We start from the raw sequence: 18,741 nt of genomic DNA, 5'->3' as shown, positions 1-18,741 counted from the left end.
AAAAATCATCTATGAGCAGCTAGGGTATTTTTTACTGTTTTCAGATGCCACTACTGACCTGTGCAAGATTTGAGCCATTTTCTAAGTTGTCAGGTGCTTTTTTGGTTTTTAAGAATAGATCCAATCCTTGCCTGTTGAGAATGTAAATATATGGGTGCAGAGCTGACTTTTTAGACAACTATTTCTTGCGGATGGTCCATGTGTCTTTCCCAGAGACAGAAATCAAATGATCTGTTGAGATTGTTTCTTAGTTTAGTTTTTGATTTTTTTTTTAATGCAGATATAGTTGTAGTTCTTAGGCAAGTGTGTTCTATGGCTACTGTTTTTCTGGAGGCTGAGGAGTACTGGCGATGTTAGAGAGCTGCTTGTAAGTGAACATGTACATATGAAAAAAAAATGAGGATAAGAGTTCTTAGATAAGTTAAAGGACAATGGGAAAGAACTCTCAATTTGCTCTACAACAGTTTCCTTAGCCTTTTTATAAATCAATGTATAGTAATTTAAATGTAATGTTTGCAGTATAATTGTTAACTGAATAGAGATATAGAAAATCCTAACTTATTGAGTTATCATTTGCTTATTTTAAAAAGTATTTGATGTTTACATAATATGAGACTTTTTCTCATACTTGGCTGCTGTTCTTAAAGAGAGCTGAGACCATTTTGTTAGAAATTCACATTTTCTAGCTTTGAATATAGGTTTGGAAATCTTAGGTTTAGTGTTAACCTGGAAATCCTAAGTCTTCCATCCAGAAATTTTAGGGGTTTGTGATTTTTATTATTATTTATTAACCAAAGGAACATTCCCCATTAAATCAGTAAGTATGAAAATTTTCAACTGTGGGGAGGGGCGGGCATTTGATTTTTTTTTTTTCTCAAATAGGATTTGGTAATTTTAAAGTAGCATCTTAAGGTGTTTGATCCTTGAACATCTTAAAGAAGTTTTAAGCACTTGCCTTTTTTTGTAAGTCAGATCTAGAAGGTAGAATTTATTGATAGAAAAATAGTAATTACAATGTTAAGCTTTGATTGAATTGTGTGTGAATGTTATGTGGTAACTTTGGTAAAATGTTACTGTGAGTAAAGGTTCACTTTGGGCAATCATGATGGCCTATTACTACTTAAATGGTTTCTTAGTGGAGAGTTTATTTATTAAATTAACAGTCCTTCAGGTATAACTATTTTGAAAGTATACTTTTTTTGAAGTATACTTTTAGACTTGTTAGAATAACTCTTTTCTGAAGGAGTTGTTTCTCATCCTGAAAATGAAACCAATTTATGATAGTAGCCAAAGAATGCATTATCTGCTAGTACTTTGGCACAAGACAAAGTTTTCACTATTTGAAAATGATGTACATTTGCCTACTAGATTATAAATGATGTTGCCTTCAGAAATTTATGTTAAAGTACAAAACTCAACTGAAGTATATATCCTATTTCTGTTGTACAATGAAAAAGCCTGTCAGCTTTAGGGATGGGTTCTGACCTTTTTTTTCTATAGCTTGACTGTTGGTATTTAGAATAACCATGTTCTGTTGGTCTTAAAATATACACACAAAACAACAAAAACAGTATGTTATATTTGATAAAATTCTTGATTCGGAGGGCTGAGAGATGTGGTGTTTTTATTCTTCTTGGTCTTCCACCAGCAGTGCCTCCTATTAATGTGTAACTTGAGGCCTTCCCTTAAACTTGAAGAAACTGGACATATGTTTTCTTCATATTTTGTTCAAATTATGAAATTGTCTTTAGTTTATTTGTACTGTCATAACAGTTTTTTAAAAGAGCTACTAAGCAGATATCTGAATCTCAAAAAAATGGATGTAAAAATCAATTTTTTAACTTATTTTTTAAAAATAGTAGTGTAAGGACCTTGGCTGCTATCAATTATGTTACTTTTTGTTTTATGTTTACAATCTATTTGGAAAACCCAGTTTATCTCATTATTTTAGACAGAACAAAGTTTCTCAGTACTTATGGGTACTTTATAATTTAACACTAATTTTTGAATATACAAACCTTATTCCGCATTGGACAACTTGAAGATTTTGGTTTCTTTTAAAATTTAATTTTTTTAATGTGTGTTTTACTTGAGTAATCTCCTATCCCCACACTTTGAGATGCACTGATCACTGTGTTTGAAAATGACAAGACAATGAAGATTGTACTGTGCAGAAAACCTGTCGAATCATTTTCATAAATCATTTATCAAAATGAGAGATTTTTAGACTTTTATATTCTGGGTCACTAACACTGTTTAAAGAAGAGGCTAGTTTGTTTCTGTCCTCACCACACTCAGCCTAAACTATAAACTAACAGATGGGAAAAGAGTTTCTAACGAATCTTGATCTGAGGTATTCCAAAATTATGGGGAAAAGTTTCTGAATTGAAATCTTGAATGTATTTATTGAATTGGTCAAGGTACACAACTGTGCCTTTGTAAATGTTTATTAATCTATCATATTTATTAATCAGGTGATTTGAATAATTTAACTTTATGGAATGGTGTAATGTAGCAGAACTTAACAACAGAACTCGGATATCACTTTTTGTGAACAAGTTTGAATTGTCATGTTACTGTGTAATTGATTTACTTTAAAATGAACAATAAATTTAATAAAATAAAACACTGTCTTGTTTTTTATCCATTTATTGTACATATAAAATTTGATCTTTCAAATGCAAAACCATAATAAGTTTTTAGTTTTCACTCTTGGTAACATGATAGTTTTACAATGTTAGCACCAGTCTTTTTAAAATCTGACACTAACAGGAATCAAAGTTTCTCTCTAAATAAAGAACAAAAACCATGAAATCCTACACTTGATTCACTATCTAATTTTTCTTAAAAGGTGAGTAAGAGAGTTAAAATAATTTAAAAACTAAACCAAGAGAATTTGAATTGATAATACATTAAATATTTTTGTTATTTTTGGTGTATAATTTGTTAGATTAGAAGGTTTATATTTATATACTTTATAAGTTCCTTTCCATGTGGTAATACTGTCTTAGTTTTCTAGTGTAAAATCTTCATCTTAGATTTCTCAGGTGGAAAACATAAGTTAGTTTTGGGAAAATTTTTGAGACTCAGATTTTAAAATTTTTAACAAAATTTGTCGAAAATCACTTCATGTTCATTCTTAAAATAAAGAAACTTAAATCTTGAAAAGAGTAAGGCAAGCTTTTTTTTCCCCATTTTCTTTTTTTTTTTTTTATACCAGGGCCACAGCCATCTCTGGGAGTTAGTTTTGGAACACCATTCGGCTCAGGTATTGGCACTGGCTTGCAATCAAGTGGCTTAGGTTCTACTTCAAATCTTGGAGGTACACTTTAACTTTTCTAATGTTTCCTTTAACCTTTATATATCTGAACTGGTAATTACAAAAATTTTAAATGAGGATCTTCTGATGCTTCAGAAGTTAAAATTAGCACTGACAGGAAAGATTCTCCTTATTTATTCCTTATAGTGACAGTCTCAGTGAAAGAAAATAGATGATTATTGAGGCTATGAAAATTCAGTACCAAAAAAAAAAAAAAGGTGAAGGAGATCAATATAAAAGTAACATTTTAAATTATATTAATTTAATTAGTCCATAGTGTTACTAATGCTTTGGAGGCCTTAACTATTTTCTCTTAGTTAAGCTTAAAAAATTCTCATTTGTAAAAAAAGGGAACATTTTAAGCAATGAAACACATTATAGTACAGAAAATAAAAATTGAACAATTTATATAAATTTAAAATTAGTTATTAGCTTATTTATGCTAAACTAAGAGTAATTCCTGGTCACTAGCTTTGCTTATCTATGGCTGTTTTTGCATTGTAACTTGACTTTTACCAATGAAGCACAGTTCTTTGTTGAATGCCTGATTAAGCACCTGCATGTTTAAACATTGCAATATAATGTGCAATATAATGTTAATGTTGCCATAAGAAAATCCAGTGTTAAAAAAAAAAAAAGCAACCATAATGTATTTTAATACTTTTGGCATAGTGAGTTGAGAGAGTTGATCATACTGTGAATAAACTGTTTCTGTATAGCATAGTTCCCCCATGTTATAGTTCACAAAACAAGTTTTCCTTGGGGAATGAAGTTTTAAGTTGTTGTAATTAATGCAAAAACAATTATTCTGAAATTGTATCATGACCGTTAGTTGTACAGAGAACTGTAATGTTTAACACTAAAATGTCAGAGTCAGTATTTGAATAAACTCTGCTTCAGAAAGTTTTGTGAACTAATAAAAAGGTTTTTATATTGTAAAAAAAAATTTCAAATTATTTGTCATATAACTTGTTAGGATTGTTACACAAGCTGGTTTTCTTACATGTGGTCTTAAAGGAATCCTTTATAATTCCTTTTGCAATTTGTATGGTTGGGAAAAAATACAATTTGTTTTTGCATTTGTGAAAATAGTTTTACTGTCTACATAGAAACATTTTCTATTTTTGTATTAGGACTTTTGGAACATGATAGCTAATTGGATTTCATGAAGAAATGGAAACTAGTACAGATTTCATATTTAATTAAAATTTTTGCATATTAAAAGCAAAATAAAATGAGCCTTTAATATGTAAAAAAAAAAATCTGTAAACATTGAATTCTCCAATAGTGATATGTGTCATGCTCATGAAATCTAGAGAATCATTTTTCATTAAATGAAGTGATTTACAAGAGGGAAGTACTTTTGTACCAAATGAGCTGGAATTAACTCATGGTGTTTATTAAAAATATCTAGCCCATTTGATAAAGAAGCTAATGATTATGTTTTTGTTCATGTTCTTGATCAGTTAGCTGTTTTCTTATTTAAAATGTGAATTGTTAATATTGATTCTAAATGAGTGCAAATTTATTTAACTCAAAATTAATATGATTGTTTCTTTATGACATCTCCTAATTAAAGGAAGGTTTATATGTCTGTGCAGCACCGATTTGAGCAAATGACTGGTAGATCAATGTTGTGTATGTAGTTATTTCAACAATTCCATAAATACAAATTGCCAAACAAGTTTTGAAATAAGCATATATTTACATAGTTATACATCCAAGATTGTATTTGTAAAACTTTGGACAATTTTAGATTTTATTTGTTAGTAGCTTTTGACTTATCTTTTATGTGCCATTGTATGTTTCTCTACCACCCTTCCACTAGGATTTGGAACTAGCTCTGGTTTTGGAAGCAACACCACAGGGGCCTCCACATTTGGATTTGGAACAACAAATAAACCCTCAGGAAGTCTTAGTGCAGGTTTGTTTGTGTCTGAATTTTAGAAAAATTTGAAAGTGTAAATAATTTGATTTAAAGATTTAAACAATGCTTTTATTCCACATATCCAAAAAAAGATCATTTCACCCTATATTATCGTATACAAAAATATACCTATATAGATCTTAATCTTTGTCCCGCCTCTTCTAAACATGTCAGATTTTTCAGACTTCTTAATTTAATCCCCTAATTATTCTCATCCTTAATAATGATAGCTGTACTAAAAATACCTAGAATTTATGTAGCTACTACCGCAGACTATGGTCTCTGCAAAGCATTTTACATATATTATCTTTTATCTCTATTAGCAAACTTGGGATGTAGGGTTATTTTCCCCGTTTTACAGAAGGAAACTGAAGGTAAAAGAGATTTGTTTAGTGAGCTGTCCAGGTTCCCCAAAACACCAAGCCTCATCCTTTATTCATTGCCTTATCCAAACAGCAGTTCTTTTGGACACTAGTGACCTATTTCATTTGAAATCATTTAGCTCAGCTTAACAAATTTTATCATGAAATTGCTGCCAAATATTTAATAAAATTCGCTCATGGAACATTCTGGGGAAGGATTTCTGTTCCAAAGATAAGACATTTAGCAGTAAATGTTCCACTTGACCTTATTTCATGTGAAACCATAAGTCTGTGCCTATTAGAACATCTATTAACATTTAACACTTTACTTTTAGAATATAAATTTTGATAGCTATTAATACAAGGCCTCAAGTGAAATAAAACTTTGGAACAGTTTTGGATTAGTAACTAATAATTGATATTTTATGTTTCTTTAAATGTTCATTGTTTGATAATAAATAGCATGCCCCTAAAATAGCTTGTATTGATACGTGTTTATTTTGAAAGACATTTAGTTTGTAATTGGCTATGTTTCAAATGGACATGTCCAGCTAGCCTACTAAGCTAGTTGTGATGCTTTTCCCTTTTGAGGGCTATGAGGATTGCTGTTCTGAAGATGATAGTGGTGGTATGATTAACTCAACTAGAATGTCATGTCATCTTAATTACCCAAAGGTAATTTTATCAAACCAGGCTTGCAAAATTATTCATCTTTTCATTTTGCCCCTTGAAATTAGACATTATGTGTGGTGGTGGGCTGCTTGGTTGTAGAAAGGGAGGTGTATGAGGCTTGAATAGTTAAGATAAGACTCACTTCTTTCACACAGAGTTGAAGTGGTTATGGTAGGCCTTCAGAAACAAGGCCCTTGGCGTAGTCTGCATGCTTAATCTCTGATACCAGAAAGATTTTTCTTGCCTAATGCCACGTTAGACATTTAGTAGCCTGAGATTACTGAGCGAATTTAAATTTCTTTCAATTCTTTCAGATACAGATTGCTTTTTCCAAGAAATATGTGAAATTGTTGTTGTGATTTAATTTCTGACATAAATATTTTTTCCCCTACACACAAGGCTTTGGCAGCTCAAGTACAACTGGGTTTAACTTCAGCAATCCCGGCATCACAGCATCAGCTGGCCTGACATTCGGGGTGTCCAATCCTGCCTCTGCAGGATTTGGAACAGGAGGACAACTCCTTCAGCTGAAGAAACCGCCAGCTGGAAACAAAAGAGGAAAAAGATAAACATTTGGGTGGGCGGGGCAGTAAAAACTGCAACCGCTCTATTCATTCTATAAATCTATTTTTCTAGGAACTGATGCAACAATTAATTGCATCCCAAGAGATTTATAAGGTTTTGATATTTTTCCCTACTCTGAAATTTAAATTGTATCCACACCAGTCATGATGAACAGCTATTTTCTTGTTAATATTAACTCAATTGTGTATTCTTATTATTTTAGTTCCTAGCTTTAGAAATGTTTTGATGATATCACTGAGACAACTTGTAAAACCATTATTTAGCCTAATGTTAGCAGTGTTTTTGTTAATAAGGCCTATTCATAGAAATTGATACATCTTTGATCCTTGTACATATATAAAGTATATTCTAGTATGGATATAAGAGTTCATAATTTGTGGGGTGTTTTTTTTTGTTTGTTTTTGAGAAGGCCTTTTGGAATCTACTGCAGGGCATTTCTGTGAATATGTATGTAAATATATACAGCATAATGCACACATGTTGTGTACATATTAAAATATATATTTACACACGTACAAATCTTGCCTCAATGTTATCTTTACCCCCTTTTGAATATTTCCTTTTCCGTGTTTTTTTTTTTTTTTTCAGAGCCTTGTTGCTTATTAAGATATTATGTTGTCTTCCATTGTTAACCAACAGTTTCCTTCATTGCCAAGCTGTTTTTTCTCTCCTCATTTTAGCCTTCACCTTTCATAGCCACATCAAAGAGAGGACTTGCATCATCTGGTCCTGTAGCACATTCCAAGGGCTTTTAAAAACTTATCTGTTCCTATGTTGATCAGCACCCCGGATGATAATGAGGTTTTAAAAACTTGCTTCCTTTTTTTTTCCCCCCTAAGATTCACTTTCAGGAGAATATTTACAATTCTAGACCGTTGGTTTAGGTGCAAAGAACTATGAAGCCAAAGTTCCCAATTCTATGCAGGTGATGGATGCACTGACTGTTCCTCTAATGGCAACTTTTCTAGCCATTTCAATATGGAGTTTTTTCATATAGGGCTACTGACATCAGCACCAAAAGAAATGGCTTTTATCAGCTCTCAGTGTCTTTAAGTAATTGCTTAATATGGAAAAGAGAAATAGTATATTTTGAGAGCAAAATATTCATTCTTGCCAGCATCTGTAAACTATCCCTAGTCTTTCTATTATAGGGAACTCCATGTTATAATAAGCTAATAATATCAAAGCATATCTGTGTAGTTAGTGTTTCTAAAGTAAAATTTTAGTTGGAGGTTGGAGGGGAATCCCTTTTAAGGAATGAACTGCCTTACATGAGATTTATCACAAAAATAACTTCCACCATCAATCCGTGAATCATTTATCTTGCAAGTACAGGTATCAGATGGAGTGTGAGCATGGAACTTCATTGACAATAATATACTTTTTTATATAGAAGGGTTTTGTATATAATGTGCATCAAATCAAATATTACAGGATCATTTTCACCAAGACAACTTTTTTTCTAAAACAAGTGTTGCATATACGTGTGTATCTATCTATCTATATATATATCTTACAAATATATATATATATATTTTGGGGGGGGGTATGTCAGTTGCTTTTGATTGTAACAGTGTTGTCAAGTACCATTTTGTATGTTTGAAATGGTTCTACATACAGTGATTGGTCCTCATTGAAATGGATTATCTCTTCCTTCATAAATTTTAAAGGGGGTATATTTTTTTTTTAGTACTAAAATTGCTTTCACTTTTGTTAGTGAATCTGAGATTAAGGGGAAGGGAGATATAGAAAAAGCATGTTATTTGTCTTTTGAACATTGGACATTAAAACGTTGCATTCAAACCAAACTTTTCTTCAAAAGTTGTATTGCATTGGGGTGCAAAAAAAAAAAAAAACAAAACAATCTGGGTATTTGCATTTCTCTGTTATTGCTTTGTTTCTTTTTTTTTTTTTTTTTATGTTAAATTTTAAAATGTTGAACCACTGGAATTCTTGTACCATTTGTGAAATTTTTAAATGTGCTGCCATTGTCCACATTGTCTGCACTTTGTCTGCAACCTACCACTGTGTAAACAATAAAATTTATTGCATCAGTGCTCCAAACTCTTATAGCTATCACTTGCCCATTAATCTGAACATTTACTAGTGGTTCTTAGAATTTTAGCCTCTTAGTTGGATGGGTCATCTTGATGTGTTTTATTAATTGGTTTATATTCTTTTAAATCCTCCAACAGTATCTCTTTTGTGTCCTCCACATCTGTTTGCTCATCACAAAAATAAGCATCATGTCAATTTTTTTTTTCCCTGAAAAAATGTTCCCCTTTTTTGAAACAAGCTAAGTTCCAGTAAATACTACAATAATGGCTGGTGTTTTGCTATGTGGATATTCGTTTTTAGAACAAGTAAAATTTGTTCATTTGCATTTCTTAGTATGTACATCTAAGAATGGCATCCTTATAAAGCATTCTCCAGTTCATACAAATGCAGAATTACTTGATCGAAAATGTCCCTGAGGGTTGAGAACTGCAAGTATACTTTGGTCAAGAGGCTTTAAAAACTTACTTTCTCAGTGGCACATGCATCTTTTCTTGGTTCAAGGAGAGATTCAGATAAACCTGCCACCATATTGATTTTGCCATTTCTTTTGGGAAGTGTAACTGGTAATTGATTTACTTTCTGTTGCTACTTTAAAACAAGAAATTTAGTACCCAGCCTTCATGTCCTGCTGTGTACTGTATTGGGAAAGTCTCTATCAAATTGGGTAATTGGTTGTTCTTGGCTTGTCTGTTTGGCTGTGAACAAATAGAAGGTATACCATAATAGGTTGCTAGATTTTCCTTTTATGCTAAATGTCAAATGTCTTACTTATCAAATCAATAGAAAAGAAACTAGCTAACATTATGGTTCCATAGGTGACCATTCCCCAGTGGAAGTAATATAACATTGAGTGGGAGGAGAACAGACAGGTTTTAACATGGTTTGCCTGCCAGGGGTTCTTTGTATTTTTAGCAATACCAAAAAAAAAAAACTTCTTAGACAATCATGTGACAATGGAGTACTTCATCATGAACTATGTATGATCTAGTTCATGGTTCCAATTTTGCTTAAACATTTTTCCATTTTGCCTTGTTGATTATTCTTTACCTAGAGACCAATAATATTATATTTGCAAAGAATTTAAAAACCTTTGGTTGACTTTGAGGGTATTATGATTAAAGACATGTAGATTCAGGGATGGTTCCAAACTCTATTTATGAAAAGTATCTAGATCTGTCATCGAAATACCCAGTTAACTTGTTACTTATTAGAAGCCAGCTGGAATCAAGCCATAAGAGGACTAACAAGCAAGGGATAATGACCAACCATTAGCCAAGAAAATGTATATTGAATTCAGTAAAAATAAAAGCATTATGTGCAAAGTACTGAAATACAGTGGTTATACATTGTGAAAAAAGCAGTGCCTGGTCTCCCCAAGGCAGATTAAAATGTAGACAAATAAATTAATACAAAGGCATGTGATAGGGTCAAATTAAATACCTTACACTTACGGCCCAAAGGGGCCTTAGGAAATTATCTAGTTTACTAAACTTTCTCATTTTATAGATAAGCAAATCAGTTCACAGATTGTGATTGAGTCAAGTAGTAAATAAACAAACTGCGATTACATTTGGTATCTTCTGACTCCCAGTCCAAATGCATATATTGCTCTGTTGAAAGACTTTATGCTTTGTCAACTAAGTTGGGGAGGGGATCAGGAGATACTGGAAGTGGTTGGCGCCTAAGTTGAGGCTTAAAGGATTTCAGCAGATGTTGAGATGAGTTTATAACAAAGATGGAGTATCAGGTTCTTGAGCATTATTATCAAAGTCCGGTAGTAGTTCTGAAACTAAGTACTGTAATGTTCATCAGATCATTTGGCATCAGATTCCTTTTCTATAGGGCGAAAGAATCAGAAAATAGGAGACAAAATGAGAAGCAGCTATTAGTCCAGTTTGTCAACATTTCTATTTAAGCATACATGCCAAAGTAGTTTTATTATGCAGCTGAAAATTGTGGGAAAAATTAGACCATTATCAGAAGTAATAGAGTGGTCCCAAAGGGTTTTAGGATTCGATCAGCAAAATATTTTCTTCAAAATCATATTTTAAAATTACATTGAAATTCTTTTTTACTTTGGTAAAGTCACAATGACTTGCACATAATATTTAATATTTATTAGATTGGATTTTTTGAGGTTCTAAGAGAATTATAAATTTTTAATTGGTAGAAATTTACAGTCTGTACATTGCAGTGGGAAAGTACTGTATTTGGACAGAAAAAAGGTTCAGATTCCTGCTCTCCCTCTTACTGCATGATTAGGTAATTGAGCATTTCTGAATATCTTGTTTCCTCACCTGTTAAAAAAAAAAAAAAAAGGGAAGCTGGACTTGATGACTTCTATGTAAGGTCCTTCTTCTGACCTCATGATCTTTTATGACCCCTTTGTTTTAAATAAGTAACCTGAAGCTGTCACATAAGGTAGGCTGTCACATAGATAGGCATTCACAGTGGTAGAATTGGTATTTATGCCCAGTTCTCTACACTCCAGTCTATATTGCTTCCATTTTGAGGACTCAAATATTTCATCATATAGGCCTGAATGATTTATGGTGATAGTAAAGGAAGTTGCATTTATAGGCATAACATTTCAAAACTGAATAGTCCAGTATTTTTAATCAGTAAAAGCTTTTTTACACTAATGACCTTTGGCCATTTTGCATTGAATACTGCCAATGTGGAAAATATACCCAGATAATAAAAATAATTTATATGTTTATATTATATATATTATATTTTATAAAATTTATAATTTAATAATAAAATAATTTGTAGGTATTAGTAAAAGTTAAATATTTATAGATTGGACTTACTCATTTTGATATGTATCACAGTTATAAATGGAATAGAAGAATCTGATACTTCTGCAAGTTCTCATAACTGTAGTTTAACACCTTTCCTTGCATTGTTATTTCTAACTAGACTGGGATCTAACAGGCAATTTTCAAAATAATTTTTTTCCAAAATCATTTCTTGATATTTTTTATTTTTGTTCCTCAATCATTTAAACTTAATCCAGATCCCCAGAATCACAATTGTATAACAGAGATAGTGTAGACACTAGGAGTTGAGATGGCAAATGACACCAGAAATCTTTGTTTCTTGTATACAATTTGCCTTAAGATAGAAAACAAAATTCACAATTCAAGAGCTGGGGGTATCTCAAAAGATGATATAGTCCATCCCATGCCTGAGAAGAATCCTCTTTATAGCAATACCTAAATGGTCATCCAGCCTTTGCCCAAAGATTTCTAGTGAAAGAAAGCCATGCTCTCTCTACTCCTCTCCCTAGGACCATTCTACTTTCTTTGGAATGGGCAGCACTAATTAGAAATGCTCTCTGCTAAATTGTAGCTTCCATTTATTGTTCCTATTTCTGCCCTTCATGGTCAAGCAAAACAAATCTAATCCATATATGTGATCTATTTTCCAAATACTTAGAGAAAAGTTATCTTGTCCTTCCCTTCCTAAATTTTTCCCCCCATAGGCTAAATCATTCTTTTCCTGACTAATACATTATAATTATGAACTACTTTTTAGAATTATACACTTTTAGGAGCAGGTAGGTGGCACAATAGATAGTGGGCCAGGCCTGGAGTCAGGAAGGCTCATCACCCTGAGTTCAAATGTGGTCTGGACACAACTAGCTATGTGACACTGGATAAGTCACTTAACCCTGTTAGACTTAACTTTCCTCATCTGTTAAATAAGCTGGAAGAGAAATGACAGACAGTGTATTTGCCAAAAGTGTGTATATATATAGTGTTATGGCAAGTCAGATACAACTGGGGGGGGGGGGGGAATGATAACACATTACTTCTAAAAATTTTTGATATATTTTGGTTTTATATCACAGATAGCTCCAAATGTTGAACAAACAATTATAAAAATGAAGGGAGGGAAACAACTCGGCCTAGATAGCCAGTATGTTAAAAATTGTGATTTCATTGATATAAGGAATTGACACCTGGCAATTTCTAGTCTTAGAGCACTGAGAGGTTAACTGATTTGCCAGGCTACCTCAGAGGTAATACCTGAACCCAGGTTCCTGACTCTAAGCCTTGTTCTATTTACTACAACAAACTGCCGCAAAAAAAGACTGACGTTCTGCAGTAGTCTATCCATAGTTCTCAACCTTTATTTTTAAAAAAATATGGAGAGGGGAGATGGCTTCTCATATCTTTTTTTGGGGGTCAAGCTTATGTTTTTATTTCATTGTTTCTACTTATTTGCTTTCTATTTACATTGTCATTTAGTATATTTTTTTTCTGGTTCTATTCACTTTGCATCAATTCATGAGGATTCATTTCTGGATCTTCTATTCCTTTACTAATCAATTTTACTAATTTTTACTAATTAGATTCAGTTAATCATGTTTTGCTGATTCTACCTCCATAAAATCTCTTCACTTTTATTGGTTCAATTTATCATCTTTGCAAATGATTCATCTAGCAAACCTTAATCTCCTGAGTTCCACAGGTTTGACTGCTAGCCATCTACATTTGAATCTCAAATTCATTATGTCTGAAAGAGAACTCGCTATCATCTTCACCCACAAACCCTCCCTTCTTTTTAAATTATTTCTGATAAGGATGTCCACCATTCTTCCAGTCATCCAGGTTTGAAATCTAGGGGTCATCTTCAACTCTTTGCTCTAATAATATCTCCATCCTCCCATCTAATCAATTTGGTTTTTAGAGTCCTTCATAAACTGCCCCACCCCCCATTTCCAGTCAGCCTTCTTACACCTTATTTCCCTCCTGTACCCTTCAGTCCAGTTGCCCTGGACTACTGGCTGTTCCATGAACAAGATACTATCCTCTGGCTGTCCAACATGCCTGGAACACTTCATGTCTGTCTCCTGGCTTCGGTTAAGTCCCAACTAAAATTCGGTCTTCTAGAGGAAGCCTTTCCCAACCTTTTTTAATTCTAGTGCTTTACATCTGTTAATTATTTCCCATCTACCTTAATTATTTGTCCATACTATCTCCCATTTGATGGTGAGCTTTTTGAGGGCAGCCACTGCCTTTTGCCCCTTTGTGTGAGTGCAAAGCCCAATGTCTGACACACAGTAGACATTTAATAAATGTTAGATTTCCGGCCCCATCTTGCTGATTTTACCTCCATAATTTATCTTGTCGCTGCATCCTTCCCCTCCACTCACAGCTACTACTCCAAGTCTTTGTTGTGCTAGCCTGCCTCCTCATTGGACTTCTCACCTTTGGCCTTAACTCTCTCCATCTTTCATGTAGCTTCCATATTGAAACTCTTACAACTCTGGTCCGATTGCTTTATTTTCCTCATCAAAAAGCCAGTCAGAGACTCACTGTTTGCCTCTAAGATAAAATACAAACTCCTAATGGTAATTTAGTCTCGTAGTCTGGTTTCAGCTTGTCTGGGAAGCCAGGCTAATCACAAATGACTTTTCATGCCCTCCAAATTCCAACCAAACTGACCCATTGTTCCCAGACATGCCATTCCACCTTTCAGGTATGTCCTACATAAGATGCTTGTCCCTCATAAGTAGAACCTTTTCCCTCCATAACTTTTTTTCTTGGACTCTAGTGTCCTGCAAGTCTTGGCTCCAGGGCCACCTCCTATAAGATTAATTCTAATTCCCCCAGCATTAATAGCTTCTCTGAAACCTCGCCCCAATTGTATTACATTTATTTTAAACTTAGCTGTGTACATGTTTTTCCTCTCAGTAGGGTGTAAGCTCTTTGGATACACTTTTTAAATTTGTATCTCTAGGGACCCATCTGGTACTTGATTTTTGTTACCTAACATATTAATGATACATCTCTCCCTCTTCTCAGCATACACATATTGTATCATTTGCAAATACAATAAGTAAAAGTATCCATATTCTTATCATGGACAAAAGAAAATGTTGAGTGGGACCAATTTAAGGTTGGAGCCATATTCCATCTTACTAACTTTAACCTTCTTGAAACTTTGTATTCATAGGCAGAGATAAGGACTGTACTATGTAAAAAAGACAATGAATTCAATTGAAGTCAATGTTTCCACATAGAGATACCCTTTCTGGATACATAAATTCACATTTTAAGAAATAAAACTAGTCATCTTTTTCATATGGAATAAAATCTTCCTAGAGATGTCCACCTCAAGGCCCGAGGACAAAATGTAGCCTATAAAACTTCTGAATCAAAATGCATTGGGAAATGTTTAACAAAAATAAAAATACAATAAAACATAGGTAATGTTAATTTGTGTTTTTTTAAAGTCAATAGCGAATCTGTTTTTGAGGTTAACATCACTCTTCTGGACTGATTAAGCACTGATTCCCAATAGATACAATGGTTTCCTTATATGATTTCCATAGAGATGCTACTGGTTACTGCATAGTATTGGATCTCTTAATATTACTGTGGAAGGGCAGCATACCAAAGCAGTTCTCCTTGGAATCAGGGATACTTGAGAGTAAGTCCTCCCTACATATATTGTGTGATCTCAGTCAGATCCCAACCTCTCAGCACCCCAGTAATTCTCAAAAGATTGTGTTAACTATCTGTTGCCAAGGTATAGCCATGTGCATTGGAAATTTCTTAACTGAATGTTCTCTTTGCTGATGAAATCACAAATCTGCACCAAGAAATGTACTGATCTACTATAATATTACTGATATGTAATCTAATTTGTAGCCTAGCTAACCTAGTTATAAACATGTTCTTAAAATGCTTATACAAGAATCATCTTTAAAAGCTTATGCTTGTAAGTTATGCAAAACTATAGAAATATTTGTTGGGTTTTAAAGAGTATTTTGACAAATACTAACTGAGTTAAATGTGTTATGTAGATAACAGTAGTTTAAAAGACTGCCTTACATATATGTTATGAAGAATCTTCAAATAAATTTGGATGTACTGTCTCAATTATGCAAAAAAAAAAGTTTTATTAAAATGGTCTGCTAGGTGTTAGGTAGAAATTAAATTTACTGTTTGTAATTTTTTAAAATTTCTGTTATTCTTGATGCATCGCTAAAAATTTTAATTCCATTCATTTAGAAATAGTTTTAGAAAAGTGAGCATGAATACTGCTTTTATTCATTCCTTTACTTGGCTCCATTTATTTCTTATTTCCCTGTAAATCAGGATTTCCTGCCTACTTAATTTCCTTGATTATTTCATTATTTTGCAGAAACATCTATTTTATTAAGTGTCATTTCTAAAATATTAATATGAGGCTGCCTATATAGTGAATAGAGAACTATTCTTGCCTCCTCAGATACACCATTGGTTGGGTGACACTGGGCAAGTCATTTAATGTTTTAGTGTTCTAAGTGATAAAGAGAATGGGCAGTTTCTCAACCCAGAAGTCCCTTATACAAGTAATAGATCCAGTCCCTGACACTATGCTCATAAGACTTGAAATCTTGCTTATTTGGGTTTCTTTCTGATATTCTATAAGAATTTCACATTAACTTTCCCATATTTTCACTTTTTCCTACCTCTTTACTCTTTTTTTCCTCCTTTTCTATGATTCCTATGAGTTATAGAGTCTTTAGTATAGTCTTTATAATTTCACATTTTCCTTCTTCCAATCACTTTGTCTAATTACTACAGAAGTTCTTTCTATCCCCTTGATCTTTTAATATCTTTGTATAGAAAGGAGAGGGAGATGCTATTCCCAATGAACAGATGGAGAAAGATATGCAAAGAGATTTAATGATTTATTCAAGATCAGTAGGTACGATACTGAGATTTCCTGACTCCCAGACTACCATGGCTCATCATTTATATAATTTTAGGGATTTATTAATGCCTTTTGTCTTTTCACATCACAGCCACTTTCAACATTTTACTACTTCCCCTTGAAACCTTCCCTGGTCAGAAAGAAAAAACAGTTAAGCCAAACTAACAAAATAAACTCATCTTACAGTATATACAACACTTAATACTTGTGGTCCTCCACCTCTCTGTTGAAATTAAGGGAAGTTATTTCAGTATCTGTTCCCTGAGACCAGGACTGGTAACATTCATTGCTTACTTTCTCATATTTAGATATACATTTGAATTATTTAAAAGTGAGTTGGAAAAGGTAAAAAGCAAAACAATACTCAGGTATGAGAATTAATTCATAATCATGCAAATTTGAATAGTTTAAGGAAAAGCCAAGCATCATCTCCATCTCCCTGAAATAGTGAATTATTTTATTCTAATACATTGCAATTCTGCTCAATTGACACCAGATGGCAGGAGAAACCATTCTTTCTGTAGAGTTGGTTAAGTGTTTTCTTACTGGAAATCATTAGAAATACTCCATTTGTTGTATATGAATTTCTTTAAATGATGTTTTTTTTCCTTTACATTTTGTCTTCTCCTCCTTTGTGAATAGTCACAAAAAATAGTGAGGCAAGCATTCTGTAACTTTAAAGCCTCTACTGTCATGAACCTATCATTATTTTTATGGTAAAATAGATTGAGAGCTAGAGGCTTAGCTGAAATGTATGTTTGCATCTTCTGCTGAAGTTGAAAATAGGAAACTGAATTTTAAGAGCAATACTATAGGAAAGGGATGTTTGAGGATTTTCAAAGGATTTGTCAAAGAACAAAGCAGATGTGGGCTTGAGGAGGCATTCCTTACTCTGGCAGGATTTCTTCCAGTCCTAAATTGTATGATCTTGGGGATAGAAAAATAGAGAAGCAAAAATATGCAAACAAGTATATGTGTGTACATTCATATATGGAACTTCTGATTCTAGTCTCAGATCAAGTTTCACACATGGCTTTTCAAGCATCTAAACCATCAACCAGTCTCTAATTTGCTTCTTGGGAGGTGTGGAGAGACTAATATCCTGAAGAACTACTTAATTTTTACTATGCTTGAAATAAAATATTGTTTAAACTGGTATTTTTCCTCTTTCTCTTAGATAATCACCAACCAATATCACTTGAACTTCCTCAACCCAGTGTCATACAGAGTAATGAACTTGGAAGAAAAATTCAATTCTGAACAGTCACTTGCACCCAGTTCTACTTTGCAAAGAAGTTTTGAACCAATGTATTTCAAGCAAAATTTCTAGATGTGATTACTGTATTCTCTAGAGACTTTTCATCTTATCATGAAAACAATTGCACTGGAAAGTAGGCTGACTAGTTCAATGGTCTTTTTCTTAGTTTCATGATATCTTGAGTAAAAGTAACTAATCTGATAAATTTGGTAGCTTTCTTCTGGCTTAAGGGAAAAAAAATTGCTCTAAATTATGAAATAAAATAATGCCCTGTTTACTCATGAACATCTTCCCCCAGAATCCATCCTTTCCACCTATTTTGAGAATTTGAAGAAATGAAGAGAAATATTCTCTTAACAGCCACTCCCCACTCTTCTTCAATACAACATACATACCTTTTTTTTTTTCTTTCCTATCCTCAAATAGCAATTACAGCTGCCTGTTGAGACTCTTGGGGGTTTTAAGACCATTAATCAATTTCACAGCTGGAGGCAAAGCATTTTCCATGGGGAACACTTTTTACATGAAACATTAGCTGTTTTTACCTTTCTAGGGCAGATAGGGGGTTAAATTAAAGGAACAGTATACAGTACCTGGCTATTTAACAATGACTAGGATAGAAGAGAAAGTAAATAGGCACCTTCTACCTCAGCATAGTTGCTTCCTTTTCCCCTTCTTTTTCTATTTCCCTACCAGAACCACATCATCTCTGGCCCTGTCAGAAGATATTGGATCTATGAATTGGGGATGTAATAGCTACCTAGTCCTCCTTCCCTTGACAAAAGTATTTAGACCTATACCTGAAATGAGGAAAGGAAATCTTAGATGGAAATGGCATATTCTA

The 18,741-nt window shown here is 33.1% G+C and overlaps 1 protein-coding gene across 3 annotated transcripts in view; it reads left to right on the top strand.

Annotated features, from left to right (window-relative positions):
* Positions 1–17,962, top strand: part of NUP58 (nucleoporin 58) — a 60,793-nt gene extending 42,831 nt beyond the window's left edge. For 2 of the 3 annotated variants that reach the window (XM_012545192.3, XM_003764458.4), the window contains exons 14-16: positions 3,221–3,322; positions 5,148–5,243; positions 6,680–8,929. In XM_012545192.3, coding sequence (XP_012400646.1) covers positions 3,221–3,322; positions 5,148–5,243; positions 6,680–6,849 — 368 coding nt within the window. In that variant the 3' untranslated portion in view covers positions 6,850–8,929. Of the gene's footprint in view, positions 1–3,220; positions 3,323–5,147; positions 5,244–6,679; positions 8,930–17,816 lie in introns of those variants that run through there. The other variant, XM_031960785.1, reaches the window with a different exon arrangement.
* Positions 17,963–18,741: the final 779 nt, after the last annotated feature.

This window comes from Sarcophilus harrisii, chromosome 3 (assembly GCF_902635505.1).
Source record: "Sarcophilus harrisii chromosome 3, mSarHar1.11, whole genome shotgun sequence".
NCBI classification, from domain to species: Eukaryota; Metazoa; Chordata; class Mammalia; order Dasyuromorphia; family Dasyuridae; genus Sarcophilus; species Sarcophilus harrisii.
This window is presented reverse-complemented; position numbering and strand designations above follow the sequence as displayed.